At 42.6% G+C, this 18,286-nt stretch overlaps 2 protein-coding genes across 7 annotated transcripts in view; one reads left to right on the top strand and one right to left on the bottom strand.

Annotated features, from left to right (window-relative positions):
• Positions 1-1,393: 1,393 nt before the first annotated feature.
• POGLUT2 (protein O-glucosyltransferase 2) lies at positions 1,394-15,441 on the bottom strand. 2 transcript variants are annotated; one of them, XM_079778687.1, is made up of 10 exons: positions 14,947-15,439; positions 12,998-13,203; positions 10,814-11,019; positions 9,696-9,773; positions 9,026-9,198; positions 8,665-8,902; positions 6,534-6,743; positions 4,502-4,591; positions 3,134-3,241; positions 1,394-1,624 (listed from the first exon to the last, which is right to left on the bottom strand). In XM_079778687.1, the coding sequence occupies exons 1-10, from the start codon at positions 15,126-15,128 to the stop codon at positions 1,607-1,609; spliced, it is 1,509 nt and encodes a 502-aa protein (XP_079634813.1). In that variant the 5' UTR covers positions 15,129-15,439; the 3' UTR covers positions 1,394-1,606. The 2 variants fall into 2 exon arrangements, with proteins under 2 accessions (XP_079634813.1, XP_079634812.1); XM_079778686.1 differs by lacking the exon at positions 1,394-1,624 and having other exon boundaries at positions 3,083-3,241; positions 14,947-15,441.
• Positions 15,442-15,609: 168 nt separating this feature from the next.
• The window catches only part of BIVM (basic, immunoglobulin-like variable motif containing), a 31,979-nt gene continuing 29,302 nt past the window's right edge, over positions 15,610-18,286 (top strand). For 3 of the 5 annotated variants that reach the window (XM_079778692.1, XM_079778691.1, XM_079778688.1), the window contains exon 1: positions 15,989-17,072. The gene's annotated coding sequence lies outside the window, so the exon portion shown is untranslated. The other 2 variants (XM_079778690.1, XM_079778689.1) reach the window with 2 other exon arrangements.

Below are 18,286 nucleotides of genomic sequence, written 5' to 3'. Positions count from 1 at the left end.
CACTGGAGGAGGAAGATTCTTGCTAAAAGGACTAAGCAGGGTTCTTGCTGAAACTGGATTTTATAAGGAAGTGCACTTATGCACCTAGAAGGTTCAGGAGTCTGACTAGTTTGTCAAGAAAAGAATCTTTCTAGTAGTTACATGGGTGTTTTCTTGTAATTATTATTTTTAAAAATATATTTTTTATTTCAGAGAGGATGGGAGAAGGAGAGATAAAAACATCTATGATGAGAGAGAATCATTGATTAGCTGACTCCTGCAAGCCCCACACAGGGAATCAAGCCTGCGACCCAGGCATGTGCCCTGACCATTACCTTCTGGTTTATAAGTTGACTCTCAACCACTGAGCCACACCAGCCGGGCTTCTTATAATTATTTTTAAGCTGCAGACACATGTTATGTTTATGTACATAAGATACAACACAATTTCTCACAGACTATTTAACTGTAAGGTGGATGGAAGGGAAACTATTAGATAAATGTAAAATATTATATTATGGTTCAGTGTTAGGTTTCAAGTTCCTTTTTAATTCTCTTAATCACATTTCAAAGTGATTTTCATTCATTCAGTCGTCATTTATTTAATATTTATTGAGACTTTCTAGTTGGAGGTACTTTATTTTATTTTATTAAATATATTTTATTGTTTTTTTACAGAGAGGAAGGGAGAGGGATAGAGAGTTAGTAACATCGATGAGAGAGAAACATCGATCAGCTGCCTCCTGCACACCTCCTACTAGGGATGTGCCTGCAACCAAGGTACATGCCCTTGACCGAAATCGAACCTGGGACCCTTCAGTCCACAGGCCAACGCTCTATCCACTGAGCCAAACCGGTTAGGGCTGGAGGTACTTTATTAAATAGAAGAAGAGCATGGTCCCTGTGGTCAAGCTGCTTAAAATCTGGCAAGGGAAAGAGACAACCAACTAGATCACTACCACATAGGATGGTAAATGCAGATGGAAGGTTCAGAGGGGTGATTCCTAAAATGAGCATTGAAGGCTATCTAAGCCAGAGGAAGAAGAGAGGGTCATGGCATTGCAGACCAAGGGGAAAGCATACACAAGCAAGGTAAGAAGCCATTGAAAGAGGGTAAGGGATTTATTTTGCTAGGTTACAGAGTACACAATTAGGAAGTCATGGGAGATTTGATTAAAGATGCAGGCAGAGACCAGATTATGAAAGGACTTGTAAGATTTGTTAGGTTTGGCTGTGAGTGACTTAAATCCAAAATAATAAACAAGACAGAGGTTTATTGCTTTGTCTTGAAAACCACATTTTTGGGTTGCTGGTGGCTGCTGTGATGTTCCACACTGACTCCAGGACCCAGACTCCCCCTCTTTTTACTGATCCAAACACAATTAATAACTAGTATATCCACAGGCCTTTAAAATAAAAGTGGTTTTATTATAAAATTCTAAAAATGTGCTTTAAAAGACAGTCAAGGGAATACTGCATAATAAGAAGAAATATATCTTCATGACCCAGACAATCACATAGCAGATTTTATATTGTCCATAGCATTAATATTTTTAAAAACATTCTTCTTTTCAGTTAAGAAGAGTCTTCAGAGCACCATTATTTGAAGGGAAGGTAATTCTGCACATCAGAGTTCATCTTTGGTCTGAAATGAAGAAGCAAAATATTTAGAGCCATCAAGAAGTCACACATGAGTTAGGAAGACTTATATTAGTCTATTAATTGTTTTCCCTTAAAGATGGAAGAATGAAAAAAAAGTCAAGTTACTGCTATAGACTTATAGGGTCCAGAACTGTTTTTGGAATCACCCACGGGTAGAGTTTCATAGGACTACTGATGAGAAACCCAAACTGTAAAAAGGCCTTGTGTTATGAATGGTCAGTGACAGGGTAGGGTACACAATGAAGAAGAAATAAACAAAGCTGTCATTACAGGCCCCCTAACTTCTACAAATAAGTATAATCATTTGACAGCCCTTAAAACACTTAGACAAATATAAAAAAAAATTTTTAAAAAGGAGCGGAGAGAGGAAGCTGCCCAGTTTCACTTGGAGTCCACAGAAGTGTTCTGACACCAAATCACTAACTTTGTGAGAGGGTACCTTTCAATTCTGGCCCTGTCAGAATTGAAAGGAGAGATCTCCCTTTTTAAAAAAATATTTTTTAATAATTGGTTTTGTCTCTGGCTTTAACTAATTTTATGGTTTTGCAGCATTGACAAGAGTTAACATTGGTTGATAATGTACCACTTGATAGAAAATAAGTTCTCAAAACAAAACCAATACAATAAAAACTCTATTATAATGATGTTGCTTAAAAATGTCAATATATATTACAGATATAAATCAGAATTTTATACAATATACATTCCTTCAAACAAAAAACTATAATCAAAACAACCCTCCCCTACCACACTGTCTTTATATATAACCATGCACACAATTTGAAGATGAAAGATTAGTTTTTTGGTCCTTGCTTTCCTGTAATGCAGCTAGCTGATTCTGAATTAACTTCTTCTTTGGGATCAGTTTGGTTAATCACTAAATGAAAGCATTTATTGGATGACCTCTGAGGTCCTTTCTAGCCTGACAAGTCCCTATGTGAATCTGCCTTTTTTAAAAAATAATTTTTATTGATTTCAGAGAAAAGGAGAGAGAGAGAGAGATAGAAACATCAATGATGAGAGAGAATCATTGGTTGGCTGCCTCCTGCACGCTGCCCCCCACTGGGGATCGAGCCCGCAACCCAGGCATCTGCCCTTGACTGGAATTGAACCTGGGACCTTTCAGTCCTCAGGCTGACGCTCTATCCACTGAGCCAAACCAGCTAGGGCTGAACCTGCCTTTTATAAACAAAATCAGTATGTGGTGGTACCAACAGTTATTGCTTTTCATGAATAATTTGCTAACATGAATAATCATGGTTATATATTTTTTCATCTCTAAATTCAAATGCCATACGATGTGAATTCTCACATTAAAAAAAGACCTCCGCCCACTTTGCTGGGAGCTCCTACATCTTCTCACTCAACTGTATCTCAGCACCCTTTCTTTTGGCTTGGAGGCTCCAGGAGAAACTCAGATTATCATTGCCTGACTGAATAAGGACTTGGATCAAAGTTAGTTGTTACTCTGACATTGGCTGGTTCTGGTTACCTTTTTCCTATGGCATGTGCAAGGAAAGAGGTCATCCTCGGTCTGTGGTTCTACCCTCTTCATGCCCTCTCGGATTTGGGGCTCACTCACTTGTAAATTGGCATATTCCTGCATAAGCAACAATACAGAAGCATTCCTTACATGATGCTTAAAGTATATTTACCAAATTAGATATGCTAAAATTTGCTAGAATATGGTTCCATTTAACTCACACGTGTCAAGTGACAATATGCAAGGTCCACCATACTCCCCTTAAACATTCCACAACAGAGTTTTTGAGGCAGCTGTCCTTTGGACACTGGCTGCCTATTTCTAGGGGATCTCTCCTTATTCATCTTTTATTTATATGACTGGATTTTTAACTTACTTTGCACCGCCTTTGCCTTGCAGTGAAAAAAACTGCGCACATAATCTTCCTTGGACTGAAAATTTGAGGACAGAGGCTATTTTTGTCTTACCTACCATGGCTTATATAGAATCAGTTACCATCTTCATTCATTATGTGCTCCTTCTGTGACAGGCTCTGGACTAGGTGCTTATACACTAGTATATGTGAGTTGAGTGAATGAACACTACTACCCTGTAGACCTTTAGGAATTTTGATAGTAAATCCCCGGCTCCTTCAGTTTACACCTTCACCCACTCCATCCCTTCACCACCCTCCAGAAGTTAAAAAGGGGAAGAGGCCAGTGCAGACCAGAAAAAAGTCTGACTTTATCTTGTAGCAGAGCCTAAGATATGGGGCTCAATATCTGCAATTCTGTGATTAAAAAAAAAAAAGCTTAATTTATATCTCGTATAATTATTAGCAAATTACTTGCTTACTATTGCTTTTTTTTTTTAAAGAACCTTTCAAATTGTCAGATATGCTTTATGATCCCTAAACGCTAAGGTCCATGAAATGATTTCTAAGAGAAATCATGGCTCATATGGAGTCAGCACAACAGTTCTAAACATACTTTGCACTATGTAGACAAAGAAATGGTAAGGCAGTAAGCAGTAATATTATACAAAGAGGAAATATGAATCCATGCATAGTAATTTTGCACAATCAGATGCCACTTTCCTAACCAAATACCACATAGTTCTAACATTAATGCCTTTCCTTTAATGTTGTAGCATTATCCAATAGCTACTCTTTGGTTTTCTTCTTTTTTCAATATTACTTAATGTTTGTCCTTGATTTTCACCCACAGAGGTACATTTGTCTCCTTTTATAATTTCAGACATTAAGTGAAATTATATTATAAATATTATTTATATAAATGTTAATATATAAATATATAAATAATATACATAATATCATTTCACTTAACTACTAATATGATCAATTACAAGTTAGATGTCATTTTCTTAGAAAATACTGACCTGGAAAAGTTTAAAGTAATAACAGAATATGTCATCACCCATGAGATTATTTCTTGCAAATTCTTGTCCTGTTTTTGCTATCTTCTTTGCCTATGGAACCAACCACAAAAAAATCCTTTCATGAAACATTTTTTTCCCCATGCAGGCATAGGAAATCTGATCTTCAGAGTACATTTTAAAAAATATATATTTTATTGATTTTTTTTATAGAGAGGAAGGAAGAAGGATAGAGAGTTAGAAACATCAATGAGAGAGAAACATCGATCAGCTGCCTCCTGCACATCCCCTATTGGGGATGTGCCTGCAACCAAGGTACATGCCCTTGACCGGAATCAAACCTGGGACCCTTCAGTCCGCAGGCCAAAACTCTATCCACTGAGCCAAACCGGTTAGGGCCTTCAGAGTACATTTTAGTGGGAAAAATATCTTTGGGGTTAGTCTTTCCTGGTACAGGGAACAGTTAACAAAGTATGTTTGTTTTAATTAAAAGGACATTTTTAAGACTTGAGAGTTTGAGAAGTCATTAAACCTTCTAGAATTAAGTCTCTCTTGGAGAGAAAGGGTATACATTAAATGAAATAACAATGACTTTGTAAAGTAAATGCAGGATTAAGCTTAACCCTTTGCACTCGCTTGCTTTTTTTCTCAATTCCTTTATTCTAATGCTAACCATGTCGAGTCACACTCGACATCCGAGTGCAAAAGGTTAATGCACTCTATTATAATTTTTCAGAAATTACTTCCAAGTTTATTTCATGCAATCTTTAATTTTTTAGCTTTATTTTATTTTTAAAAAAATCTTTCTTGTTGAAAGTATTACATATGTCCTCTTTCCCTCCCCATCAACCCCCTCCAGCCCACACCTCACCCCCCCTTCCTGCCCCAGGCCTTCCCACCCCACTAACTGCATCCATGGGTTATGCATACATGCATAAAAGGTCTTTGGTTGATTACCTCCCACCCACCCACACTCCCCTTCCTTCCCTCTGAGATTCTACACTCTGTTCTATGCTTCTATGTCTCTGGATCCACTCTGTTCATCAGTTTATTTTGTTACTTAGATTCCACATGTGATACTTGTCTTTCTCTGAATGACTTATTTCACTTAGCATGATACTCTCCAGGTCCCTCCATGCTGTCTCAAAGGGTAAGAGATTCTTCTTTTTTACCGCTGCATAGTATTCCATGGTGTAAATGTACCACAGGTTTTTTATCCACTCATCTACTGATGGGCACTTGGGTTGTTTCCAGGTATTAGCTATTGTAAATTGTGCTGCTATGAACATAGGGGTGCATATATTCTTTATGATTGGTGTTTCGAGTTTCTTAGGATATATTCCTAGAAGTAGGATCACTGGGTCAAATGGCAGTTCCATATTTAATTTTTTGAGGAAACTCCATACTGTTTTCCATAATGGCTGCACCAGTCTGCATTCCCACCAGCAGTGTACTAGGGTTCCTTTTTCTTCACATCCTCCAAATCGCTCATTTTAATCCATAGAAGTTAGTTTTCCCTTCTATCAGGCCAGCTTTCTTAATTTTTATGTTCCTAGTAGAAGTGAGGGAGTGTTGGAGGCTCAGATCAACTTGACTAAAAGAGAAAGCGAAGTCAAAGCCAAGGTTTAGCTTTTTGTTTCATGTGCAGACTGGACAGTTAATCCAAGCCACAATACCTGTGTTCACCGTGAATGGAATTGGGTTACCCATGGGGCTTCCTATTTATAGGTAAAGGTCTATTCTGAGCCTACTGAGCAGACATTTAAAATGAAGCCATGAGCCCGGCCAGCATGGCTCAGTGGTTGAGCATTGACCTATGAACCAGGAGGTCACAGTTCGATTTCCAGTCAGGGCACATGCCCGGATTGCGGGCTTGATCCCCATTGTGGGGCTTGCAGGAGGCAGCCAACCAATGATTCTCTCTCATCATGATTGATGTTTCTATCTCTCTCTCTGTCTCTGAAACCAATCAAAATATATTTTAAAAATAAATAAATGAGGCTATGATATTACGGTACAAGGAGACTGACCTTACCTCTTCATCGTGATCTTTTGCCCAGTTAAGTTTTTCTAAAAGATCGCTCAGGTTGCTTTTAACAGGAATGTAATGTTTCCAGGGCTGCAGCTCATTGTAAAAGTGTTCATAGTAGATGGAGTCCTGCTTCAGCACAACACTGTCGCCGACTAGAAGATATGGCAGGCGATATGCTGCGACAGTGCCATCAACGTTTATTTGATACTTGTGCTGTGAAACAGCAGTAAAATGTAAGAACCTCTATAATAATTTCCTTTTTGTGTACTTTCATTATTCTCCTCCCCTTCCCACACAAAGAGTCCCACTCTCCTCAGATATAAACTGGCCAGATTTTGCCCACTGCTTTCACCATTAGTAACTGCTATTATATAACGTGCTGACCTAGAGTTGAAGGCTTATTTTGATGCTCTCTTAAATTTCACAGACCACAAGTCTACATTGTTGAAGCAGCCAATAAAATAATAAATAACTGTTGTCCTCAGGCTATAACCTAAAGAAAGATTGATTTATGGTGATTGTAATTTCCCTACTACTTAATTCATCACATGTGAGCACCTGCTGAGGGCACATTCTATACCATGTTAACCATACCTTTTAAACATTAGGTGGCCACACACAAGTCTTAAGGAAATTAACAAGCTCTGAGGCAAGTACATCTCTGAATAAAAATATTCATAGCATTGTGTTAATCAGTAGTCTTTAGTTGTAGCAAATTCAATAGATAGGAACAAAGCAAAGGCATGACAGAATACCTTGAGAATGTATGGCTGGTATTAACTCTCTTTGGTTTTACCATGTTTCAAACATCTCTGTGATATGCATATGGAAATACTGACAACTTAACCTATGGAATTCTTTAGGTCTACCTGCTGCCATGTGACCCATCAACAACAAAAAACAAACTTGGCCAAATACAGCATAGACAGAGCTCACTAATCACTTGCCTTACCCACCTTTCTCACCACCACATGGGACTTCAAAAACTACTCATTGGTCTAGAGCAGTGGTCGGCAAACTCATTAGTCAACAGAGCCAAATATCAACAGTACAACGATTGAAATTTCTTTTGAGAACCAAATTTTCTAAACTTAAACTATATAGGTAGGTACATTGTTATTAACTTAATTAGGGTACTCCTAAGCTGGCCTTTGCTAAAAATGTCCTCAATCTGATTGAGGCATGTAGCTCGCGAGCCGCAGTTTGCCCACCACTGGTCTAGAGAACGGGGCAGTATCCTACTGCGTGAAAAGTGGAGTTGCTAGAAGAAGGACCACTCCCTGGGAAACATGAGCAATACACCTTCTAGCTACAGAAAGAATTCCCACGCAGACCATTTGGATGGATTTCAAGTCATTTCCCCTATTAAGAGACACCTGGTTTACATCTTCTTTAGTCTGTTGTCAAGCTGTGGCTCTGGGAAGAAGTATTTGTAAAACCACTTACATGTATCTATTAATAAAAAAGATTCTGGAGCTGAAATGTACTACCTTGGGGGTCAACTGAGGGGAAAAATTATAGCTCTCCCCTGGCCCCAAGCTCCCTGATATACATTTAATGTCAGGGCTGGGTACTGAGTATAGTCCCTGGGGCCCCATGCCCTGAAAGTCACTGAGTTTTATGCTCATCTCTCCCATCCCTGTGAGTGATAGGCCTCAATTTCTCACCCCGAAATGAAGATACAGTATTCCCTTGAACAACATGGGGTTTAGGGACACGGACTCCTCCCCCTCTCCAGCACTGTCAAAGTCATGCAAATAACTTCTTTTTCTTCTTTTCTTTCTAACTTTTGATTCCCTCCAAACAGCTGTCCCTTCGTATCCATGGAGGATTGGTTCCAGGACCCCCACAGATACCCAAATCCACAAGTGATCAAGTTCCTTATATAAAATGGCAAAGATCAATGCACATAGCCGGCCTTCCACGTCTGCGGATTCCCAGCCTCACATAAAAATACTGTTTTTGATCTGCAGTCGACTGAATCCATGGATTCAAAAGCTGGGGAAATAGAGGGCTGACTGTATATTGAGAAAAACCAGCCTGTAAATGGGTCTGTGCAGTTCAATCCCATGTCGTTCAAGGGTCAACTGTATTTGGAAAAACAAGAAAGGACTGGTCACAGATGATGCCATACCTTGAAGAAATCAAAAAATGAAATGTGTTTCACAATGGGACCATAGAGGCTTTCATCGTGTTTAAAGAAGAAAAAGTTGGTGAAGGCAGCATCTATGAGCTCTGGGTGTTTTCTGCTGAGTTTAACCAGCTCAAGTCTCTCTTTTCGGCTGTCTCGGCCTCTCCAGACAGCTGTGGAGTTTTTGCTTTCCCAGGGAGGACCCGTGTTAGCTTGCACAGACATCATATCCAGACTTACTCTGGAAGACAGAAAGTACAACACATTTTCCCTCCAAACCATCACATCACAAAGGTTGTTGGGAAAGAACTCACCAGGGGGGAAAAAAACCAAGGCTCTGGGTCATCTGTGACCCATCTCTCACCGGCCCATGGTTTCCAGAACAGAGTCCGTCAGGTCGTAGGTGGGCATCACGATATCCTTGGAGTCTGTGGAGCCACACCAGGAAAAGATCGGGTGAATGTGTGGACTGGATTTCTTTTTTTCCAAAGGCCAATCTCCCAAATTAACAAAAAACTCCACATCAGGCATCCTCACCTAGGAAAAAGAAAAGAGCTTACCAACATGTCTTGCATTGTATAATGCCTTCTATTGATCAACGTGTGTCCTTGTGCACAGAGGTGAGGACATACAGGGATAATGCCTTGTGAGGACAGAGACTAGAGCGATGCAGCTGCAAACCAAGGAATGCCAAGTATTGCTGGGCACCACCGGAAGTCAGAAGAGCCGAGAAGGGTTCTCCTCTATAGGTTTCAGCGGAAGCACAGCCCTGCTGGCGCCTTGATTTTGGACGTCTAGTCTCCAGAACTGTGAAAGAGTGAATTTCTGTTGTTTGAAGCCACCCAGTTTGTGGCACTTTATTACAGCAGCCCTAGGACATTAACACAGGCACCCCACAAGGCATAAAACTTCAGAATAGCATTATAAGAAGACCCAAATAGGACACGCCTGATATGGTTATTATTTTTAGTTTGAAAAATTATATTTTAAAACCTGGGCTTAAATTGTTTATTTTATATCAAAGAAATACTTACTTTTCTAGTCAAAGAAAGTAGGATGGCATCCATGAAAATTCTAAAACCTACATGTTCACCATGAGTCTTGATATAAACCTGGAAGAAAATTGAATGTTTGTTACGTTAGTCTAGAAGTATTGGCAGGCTTCACTGAGATAAAGTTTATCAGAATGATCCTTAGGATGATTTTTAGTAAAACTACATACCTAGTTGTAGCCAAATGGCCAAAATAAAAAATCACTAAGATAGACAAGCAAACCTCAAGCACAAATTGTACCTTGTGAGGACATAAGGAAGGCCAAGAGATATATGAAAACATGCTCAAAGTCATTAATCATCCTAGAGATGCAAGTCAAAACGACAATGAGGTACCATCTCACACCTGTCAGAATGGCTATCATCAACAAATCAACAAACGACAAGTGCTGGCGAGGATTCGGAAAAAAAGGAACCCTTGTGCACTGCTGGTGGGAATGCAGACTGGTGCAGCCACTGTGGAGAACAGTATGGAGTTTCCTCAAGAAACTAAAAATGGAACTCCCATTTGACCCAGTAATCCCACTCCTGGGAATATATCCCAAGAAACTAGAAACACCAATCAGAAAGGATATATGCACCCTTATGTTCATAGCAGCACAATTTACAATAGCTAAGATTTGGAAACAGCCTAAGTGCCCATCAGCATATGAGTGGATTAAAAAACTGTGGTACATCTATACAATGCAATACTATGCTGCTGTAAAAAGGAAGGAACTCCAACCATTAGCAACAGCATGGATGGTCCTAGAGAGCATTATGCTAAGAGAAATAATTCAGTCAGAGAAAGATAAATATCACATGCTCTCACTCATTTGTGGAATATAATGAACAACAGACACAGATGAACAAAAACAGATCCAGAGACAGAGAAGCATCGATCAGGCCATCAAACCTCAGAGGGAAGGTAGGGGAGGGTGCGGGTAAGGGGGAGAGATCAACCAAAGGACTTGTATGCATGCATATAAGCCTAACCAATGGACACAGACACCAGGAGGGTGAGGGCATGAGCGGGGGTGGTGGTGGTGTGGGGGAGGCAATGGGGGGATAAGGACACATATGTAATACCTTAATCAATCAAGAAAGAAAAAAAATTGTACCTTGTTATCCTTCACGGTATAGTGACACAAGCTCTGCCTTTGTCCAAATCTCTTTGGGATTTCTTCTGCAATCTTTTCTGGATCAACAGTAGGGAAATGCACCAGATCTCTCTGAATCTGAGCGATGGTTTGTGGGCAGTTCATCTCCTGTAGCCAGGCTGCACTATCTTCCAAAGGACAGTCACAATTCTCGTGGTAAACCGGCCCTAATTACAAACAAGGAACAAATTATACAGTAATAATTTCAGCATTTGAAACACGTAACAAATATCCATTATGTGACTTCACAAACGTCGCCGAGGTTATTAGGAAGGGTATTTTGTCTTCTGTTCTGACAGCTCTTCACAGTAAGGTCGTGATATTTTCACAGTGAGGCCTGCTTTGCATGCGTTCAATGGAAAGCCAATCGTAACTGATTTTTGCTCACAGTGGCTATTATAATCCATTATTTTTTATGTTTTGTGTACTTAAAAATAAGCAAACATTGGTAAAAATATATCAAAGGAGTATATCTTTTTTTAATGAAAGACAAAAGTGATATAAAATTAATATTTCAATGATCTTTTATAAGAACAGTTTCTTAAAGTGTCTAAGGTATTTTCCTCAATGAGTAAATTATCATCAATCATCAATAACAATGTAGGTAAACAAAGAACCACTATTATGTTTGCTTGTTTTGAGAATTAGGCAAAAACAAGAGCAATCTTCAACATAGTTCATTCAGCCCAGCCGGTGTGGTTAAGTGGTTGAGCATTTATGAACCAGGAGGTCATAGTTTGATTCCCATTCAGGGCACCTGCCCTGGTTGCAGGCTCAGTGTCCAGTAGGGGGCGTGCTGGAGGCAGCAGATCAATGATTCTCTCCCCCTTTCTGGAAAAAAAAAGTTCATTCATATTGTAATTAAATGATTATATGTTTATAGAAATAATATTAACAAAATATAGCAGAATCTGAATTGAGATTTTACTGTCATTCCTTTCTATAATTTTCAGATTCCCACCTGACCCAGGCAGTAGTCGACAATGGAATATTTTTTTAAGGTTTATATTGTACCATGTGGTCCTGGTGGAATGTGGGAAATATTTTTAAAACATTTGCCTTTGTTGGAGGTGGGGGACAAGAAAAATTTGTGTCTGCTTTTCCACTGTGTTAGGATACTATCTCCATTGATATGGAAGGATATGGCTCTAGGTAAGGCAGCTGCAGTCTCATCCTATACAAATAAATAAATAAATAAATAAATAAATAAATAAATAAATAAAATCAGAATTTCTCCAGAAAAATATTATTGGAACAAAAACAAACAAAAAACAACTGATGCCCTAGCTGGTTTGGCTCAGTGGATGGAGTGTCGGCCTGCGGACTGAAGGGTCCCAGGTTCGATTCTGGCCAAGGGCACATGCCTGGGTTGCGGGCTCGATCCCCAGTAGGGGGCGTGCAAGAGGTAGCTGATCAGTGATTATCTCTCATCATTGATGTTTCTATCTCTCTATCCCTCTCTCTTCCTCTCTAAAATCAATAAAAATATATTTAAAAAAAACACCAAAAAATAACTGTTAACTTCTCCCTTTTGCTTCAAGCCCTTTCTCTTCCTGAAGTGATCAAATTTCAATAATGCTTATCAGTTACTTGTCACATACCTCCAATTAAGTAAGTGTAATCTATGACCATATTGTATATAGCTTGATTATTCTTGTTAATGTTGTGTCTTCAGGGAACAAATTCTCTATTAGTATGTTCTTCCCTCTTTAGTGAATTATAATTTCCATTCAAATCTTGCATTTCCTCAGGACTCTCAATTTAGCTTTCAAGGAGAAAATGTCTATTTTTTTCTTTTAGTGAAACAATATCATGTTAACTTTTTTTTTTTTTGCACTTTTAAAAAAATATATATATTTTATTGATTTTTTACAGAGAGGAAGGGAGAGGGATAGAGAGCTAGAAACATCGATGAGAGAGAAACATCGACCAGCTGCCTCCTGCACACCCCCTACCAGGGATGTGCCCGCAACCAATGTACATGCCCTTGACCGGCATTGAACCTGGGACCTTTCAGTCCACAGACAGACGCTCTATCCACTGAGCCAAACCGGTTTCAGCAATATCATGCTAACTTTTAAAAAAAATTAAATGACAGGCATCATTGTATTCAAATTGTTGTTTTAAAATTATGTTCCAAATTACCTTTTAAAATATATGGGGATTTGGCCACATGTTGACCTTGGAATTTAACTTCAACCTTCAGATTTTTGTAGCTTGCATACATTCTGTATCTGACTATGAAGGACCCATCCTTGCGGTCTAAAACCTGGACGCCAACTCTAGTGAATTGCTCATCTGGTGCCGAGATTTTAATCTGGAATATCTTTTCACCTGGAGAAGATGTGAACCTGTGATGGGTAGGAGAATAATATAGAAATATTATTTTAAGGAACAAGTGCACAAAGATTATGCTGTCCAGTCTGTGAACCTTACTCTTCTCCTTCATGTTCTCCCCCGAACATACACTTGTCTTCTCTGTTATACTTTGAGTATCAGAATGAATATGATGGATCAGAGATTTAAAAAAGAAGAGGATGCCAATGGCCAAGATAACATAAAACAGTTTCATTAGAAAATTGCAAGGGAATCCTATCTAATAATAGAGTAACATGTAAATTACCATCACTCCGCTACGCCCAAGATTGGGCGGCGGGAGGCTGGGGGGCGGGACTCGGGGTGGCCTATCAGGCCATTGAGAGGCACGGATCCGCTGCCACTGAGGGGGGCTACCCTGCTGTTGAGAGGCACAGGGGGCGGGAGTCCCGCCCCTTGCGCCTCTCAACAGCAGGGTAGCCCCCCTCAGCGGCAGTGGACCATCAAAAGCATGGGAGCTGGGTGCCTGTCTGCTCCGGCACCAGGCCTTTCAGAAGCCGGAGGACAGGCACCCAGGTCCACCGCGAAAAGCGAAAGCGTGTAGGGGACCCTACACGTGCATGATTCAATCATGCACTGGGCCTCTAGTATGGTAATAAACTCATCTATGTAAACATAGAATGCATTTATGCATTTCATATATAAAAATATTCTTATCAACCTACTATTTATGTCCATCACATATGGAAATTTGTGATCAAATAGTGCCTCTAAAAATATTTTGAAAAATCTCAATGATTCTTTTAAAAATTAGTATTATAGCCCAGGTCAGTGTTTGTCAGTGGTTAGTCAGCCTATGAATGGAAAGGTTGTGGGTTCAATTCCCAGTCAAGGGCACTTACCTGGGTTGCAGATTCCAGCATTCAGGAGGCTCCCTTACATCAATATTTTTCTCTCTCTCTCCCCCTCCCTCCCTCCCTTTTATTCTCTCTCTCAAAAAAAAAAAAAATCAATGGAAAAAATATCCTTAAATGAGGATTAACAACAGCAAAAATTATAAATCATGCCCAGCATGGGCAAAAGCCAGCAGGTAGTGTATCATCTAAGTGATACAGTATGAAAGGTTTTTTTGAGTGAGTGCTCCTCCAATTATACTATTTAATATCTTTTATTTGCTTTGGAAAACGTATTCCCAAGGTTTTTTTTTTTCTTTCCTACAAAATATACATGGTGAGCAATTAAAAAAAGACAATAATTTCAAAGTATGTAAATTCTAGACGTAAGTTTTGAGTATAATTTCAGTTGTTGAGTTCAATGGAGTGAAATAAACGTTTGTTGCAAACACATATACTTTCCCTCTAAACTCTAAAGTTTCAAATAGTGCTTGATTGATTCTTTTTGCGTTTCAAAGCACGTTTACCTGCAGATGTGCACCTGGAAACGGCGGGCAGCACCAGGGAAAAAGGAAACCAAGTTTCTCACAGCTGGATCTAAGTTCCTTATCACAGCTTATGCAAAAGTAGCTGTCTCTCTAGTTATGTGGGAATCTCTATGAAAATAGCTAGGAGAAGAGCTAATTCGGAATTATTTCGAAAGCTCTGAGAAAGATTGGTTGGAACGGAGAAAGACAGTTACAACCAGATGTGGATAGCACCCAAAGATCCTGAAATTTCCACTGCCGTGGAGAAAGGAGTTCTTGGGCGGATAACACTGGAAAGAAGTAACAGTAAGCTCTCACTGCTTTTCCAAAATAGTCAGGCAGCTGTTTCTCCACTTACCTATTTCCGGACGTATCCACCGCCTGAATATAGAAATAGCGCGCAGGAAGAACAACAGCTGCTTTGAGCCCCGGCCCCCATACCTCACTCTTCTCTGGGCTCAGTCGCCTCTCTCCGCCGGTCTCGGCAAACGCTGGAACTGTCCCCAGAAAGAAGTAGTAAAGCAGCAAAATGCTAAACATTTACGAGACGGACTATCAAATAATCCACGAGTAACTGAAGTATAAAAAGGCGGACAGAACGAGCTGTGGTTTGGGGTAAGGGCACGTTGGCCAATCGCAGCAGCAAAAACGGCTCCAAGAGGTGTCGCTTGCTGTGCGGGGCAGGCGCGCGGGTCTCCACGTTCCCCAGGAAAATCACAGCCGGAGCTTGTACAGCTGAAGCACAGTCGTTCTGCTGAAGCGGGCAAGGACCACACTGCTCCTCTCTCTCGGGACAATGATACACTGGCGTTGCTCCTGCAACTGGAGCATCATTGGGGGAGAATCCGTCTCGGGTTCCAGTCCAAGGTGCCCGGCGAGGGGATTGGCCCCGCGCGTCGGCCCCGGCTGAGTAAGGCTTTCTCTAAGTGGATAGTGGATGGACACGCGTCCCGGCGCCGCGGCTTCCTGGGACGTGTAGTTCGCGACGGGACCGGCGGAAATCCTGCCAGGTTTTCCCATCTCTCACTCTTTTATTTGTTTTGCGGTCAGGGCTTCCAGGGAACAGATAAATGCTACCTCTCCAACAGAAGGGCACGCGGGCCTGGAGGCACAGCTAAGATTTCTTTCTTTAAATTGTCACTAGATCCTCCGCACCCGCAGAGGTCAGGTGTAAAACACGACGAAAGGAAGGTCTGTCCATGATATCTGACGACTGGTCTCCGGGCACAGCCGTCCAGGGCGCTGTCCCCCAACTGTCCGATGGGACGAGAGACGCCAGCCCCAGGGTAACCCGAGGAACGTCGCAGGCTGCGCGCGGGAACCTGTGGTTGGGATCCGTAGCGGGGTTTCGCCGCGGCCGCAGCGACCCAACCCCACCGAACGGGCTAAAGGTACCCGGGGCGATGGGCAGAACCCAAGTGGCTGTCGGCGGCGGTGCGCCCTGCGCGCCGGGTCTTGAGCCAGGCACCCGGGCGCCGCGGGCTGGGCCTGGTGCGGGCGGCCCGCCTGTTCTAGGTGCCGCCAACGCTGCCGGGGCGGCCAAGGGCCACGGGCTCTCCGGACCCCGGGAGCGGTCCAAGTGGAGGTCTCTGCGTCGGTACTCGTTCTCCTAGGAAAAAAGTGGAGTGACGAGCTGGGCCGCGGGAGGCAGGCGAGGAACGAGTCCTCTCGGGAACAAAGCCCGACTTGGAGTGGCCCCCGCGTGTACCGGGGGCTAATGCCAGGAGCCCGTCTGTCTCCCAGCCACGCTCGGTAGGGCCCGGTGCTGCGCGCGCGGTGGCCATCCCTTCGCCCCTGTGCGCCCACCGCGGGGCCAAGGTGGTCTCCAGGAGCCTCCTCCGCTTCCTCCCTCCCTCCCTCTCTGGACCTTGCCAGCTGCCCCGATACCCCACACGGGCCGGTGGCTCCGACCAAGTGGGCCTGGGCGGGGGGTTTCCTTTTCTGTTTTCGTTTTTGTTCTTGCATTCGTAAGGATCTAAACTCGTGCATTCCAAAGCTCGAATCCGGGGGTCTTTTCGCCGGGGTACGACTGCTCAAGTTCCACCAGCCCCAGCACCTGGAGCGCCCGGAGGGTCCTGGGGCGGGTGGGAGGAGGTCACCCGCCAGCCTCTGCCCACGCCCCCTGGCGGCGAACTGCGGCTTCCGGCCGAGGGAGAAGGGCGGGAGGAGGGCCCAGGCGGCCTGGCTGAGGGCGCGCGGGCCGGGGAGACGGGCGGAGGGGCGCGGGCAGGGGGCGCAGCCACGCTTTTCCCTTTCGGCCGGCGCCGTGTACGCCCAAACCGGCTCAGCGCGGCGGGCATCGGGCTGCGCGAATGTCTCCTCTGACCCGGAGGCCTCCAAGCCCCACTGCGCTGCTAGCTTTGCAGGGGAGGGCGGTCGGAACACCGCTCGCCTCCCGGGGAACCTGAACTCGACCCTGGCCAGGACGCGGGTGGACCCCCGGTCACCATCACAGGCCGGCCCTCTGTCAGGCGAGTGGTTCAGGTCTGATGGAGGAAGTGGGGCCTGGGGGTCGTGGGGAAGGATGCGGGGGGGGGGGGGGGGGGGAGAAGGGGGGAGGGGTGGGGACGGAGACCAGAAGCACTGGGGCTTAGCGTGTGTGTGTGTCCCGTCTGGCCCTCCAGCATTCCGTCCTTTGTAAGGCATTTATTTACCCATGCCTGTGTCTCAGTGGCCTTCCTTAGAGAAGATAGATCATTATAGTTTTCATATGTGGAAAGCTTTTCTGAAGACTTAAGATGTTACGTTCTCTAAGCAAACTTGGTCCTTAAAATACTGATTTAAACTGTAACTAGAAAAGAATGCGACCTAGGCAGTGAGTATTCTTACAAATGGAACGTTTAGTTTGCAAAAACAGTTCAAATCGTTATTTTAGCAGTGCATTTAGAGCTGGCCGTTTTATGATAACATTTTGTTTGCACACAGTTAGTAACTTTGGTTGCTTGTGCCATGATCTTATGAATAAATCATAATTTGATCATGACATGCTGCAGTCATTAGTAAATCTTAATATAGCCTCGGCTCACTTAGACCAGGGAACTTCAGTTTTCACAGAGAAGAGAGGCTCCTTGGATAAAACTCCAGTTCTTAATTACTAAGGCCACGCCACTCCTGGTGAGCCCTCCTGGAATCTGGGCTCGTAAGCCTGGGTTTGCAATAATGCCTGACATGATGTAGGCATTTAAGAATAGGTATTTGTAGAAGATACTTCTATAAATGCTGGACTTGGGAATTCAATAGTCAGGAAAACCAGACTTACAAGAGGCAGACATTCATCATATAAGCACACACATGTATAACTGTAATATCGCATCCTGGTTAAAACCTGTGAAAGAAAGGTGTCTGAGCATATAGCGTATACAGGGTGACCAGGACTGTTTTGATGAGCAATGAAAGCATCTACCCTGCCCCCAAAGTGACATTTGAAGGATATCTGAAGGATAAATGGAAATTAATTAAATAAAGAGGGTGAGTGGGAGTAAACAGCATTCAGAGACTGTGCAGAGAGAGGAAGGGGGAGAGGGAGAATGAGGTGGGTCTAGATTAGGAGTTGGCTTTTGTTTCTAACAGCAGAGGGTTTTAGGCAGAGAAGTTCTATGATGCATGCTTTCCTTTCTAATATCTATGCACAGGCCAGATTTGAAATGTCAACTCGGGGGGCGTGGGAGAGGGTAGGAGTGGGAATGGAATTGGGAATG

The sequence above is a fragment of the Cnephaeus nilssonii genome (genome assembly GCF_951640355.1).
Source record: "Cnephaeus nilssonii genome assembly, chromosome: 8".
Lineage (NCBI taxonomy): Eukaryota > Metazoa > Chordata > Mammalia > Chiroptera > Vespertilionidae > Cnephaeus > Cnephaeus nilssonii.
Note: the sequence above shows the minus strand (reverse complement) of the source record. Positions and strands in the feature narration are given on the sequence as shown.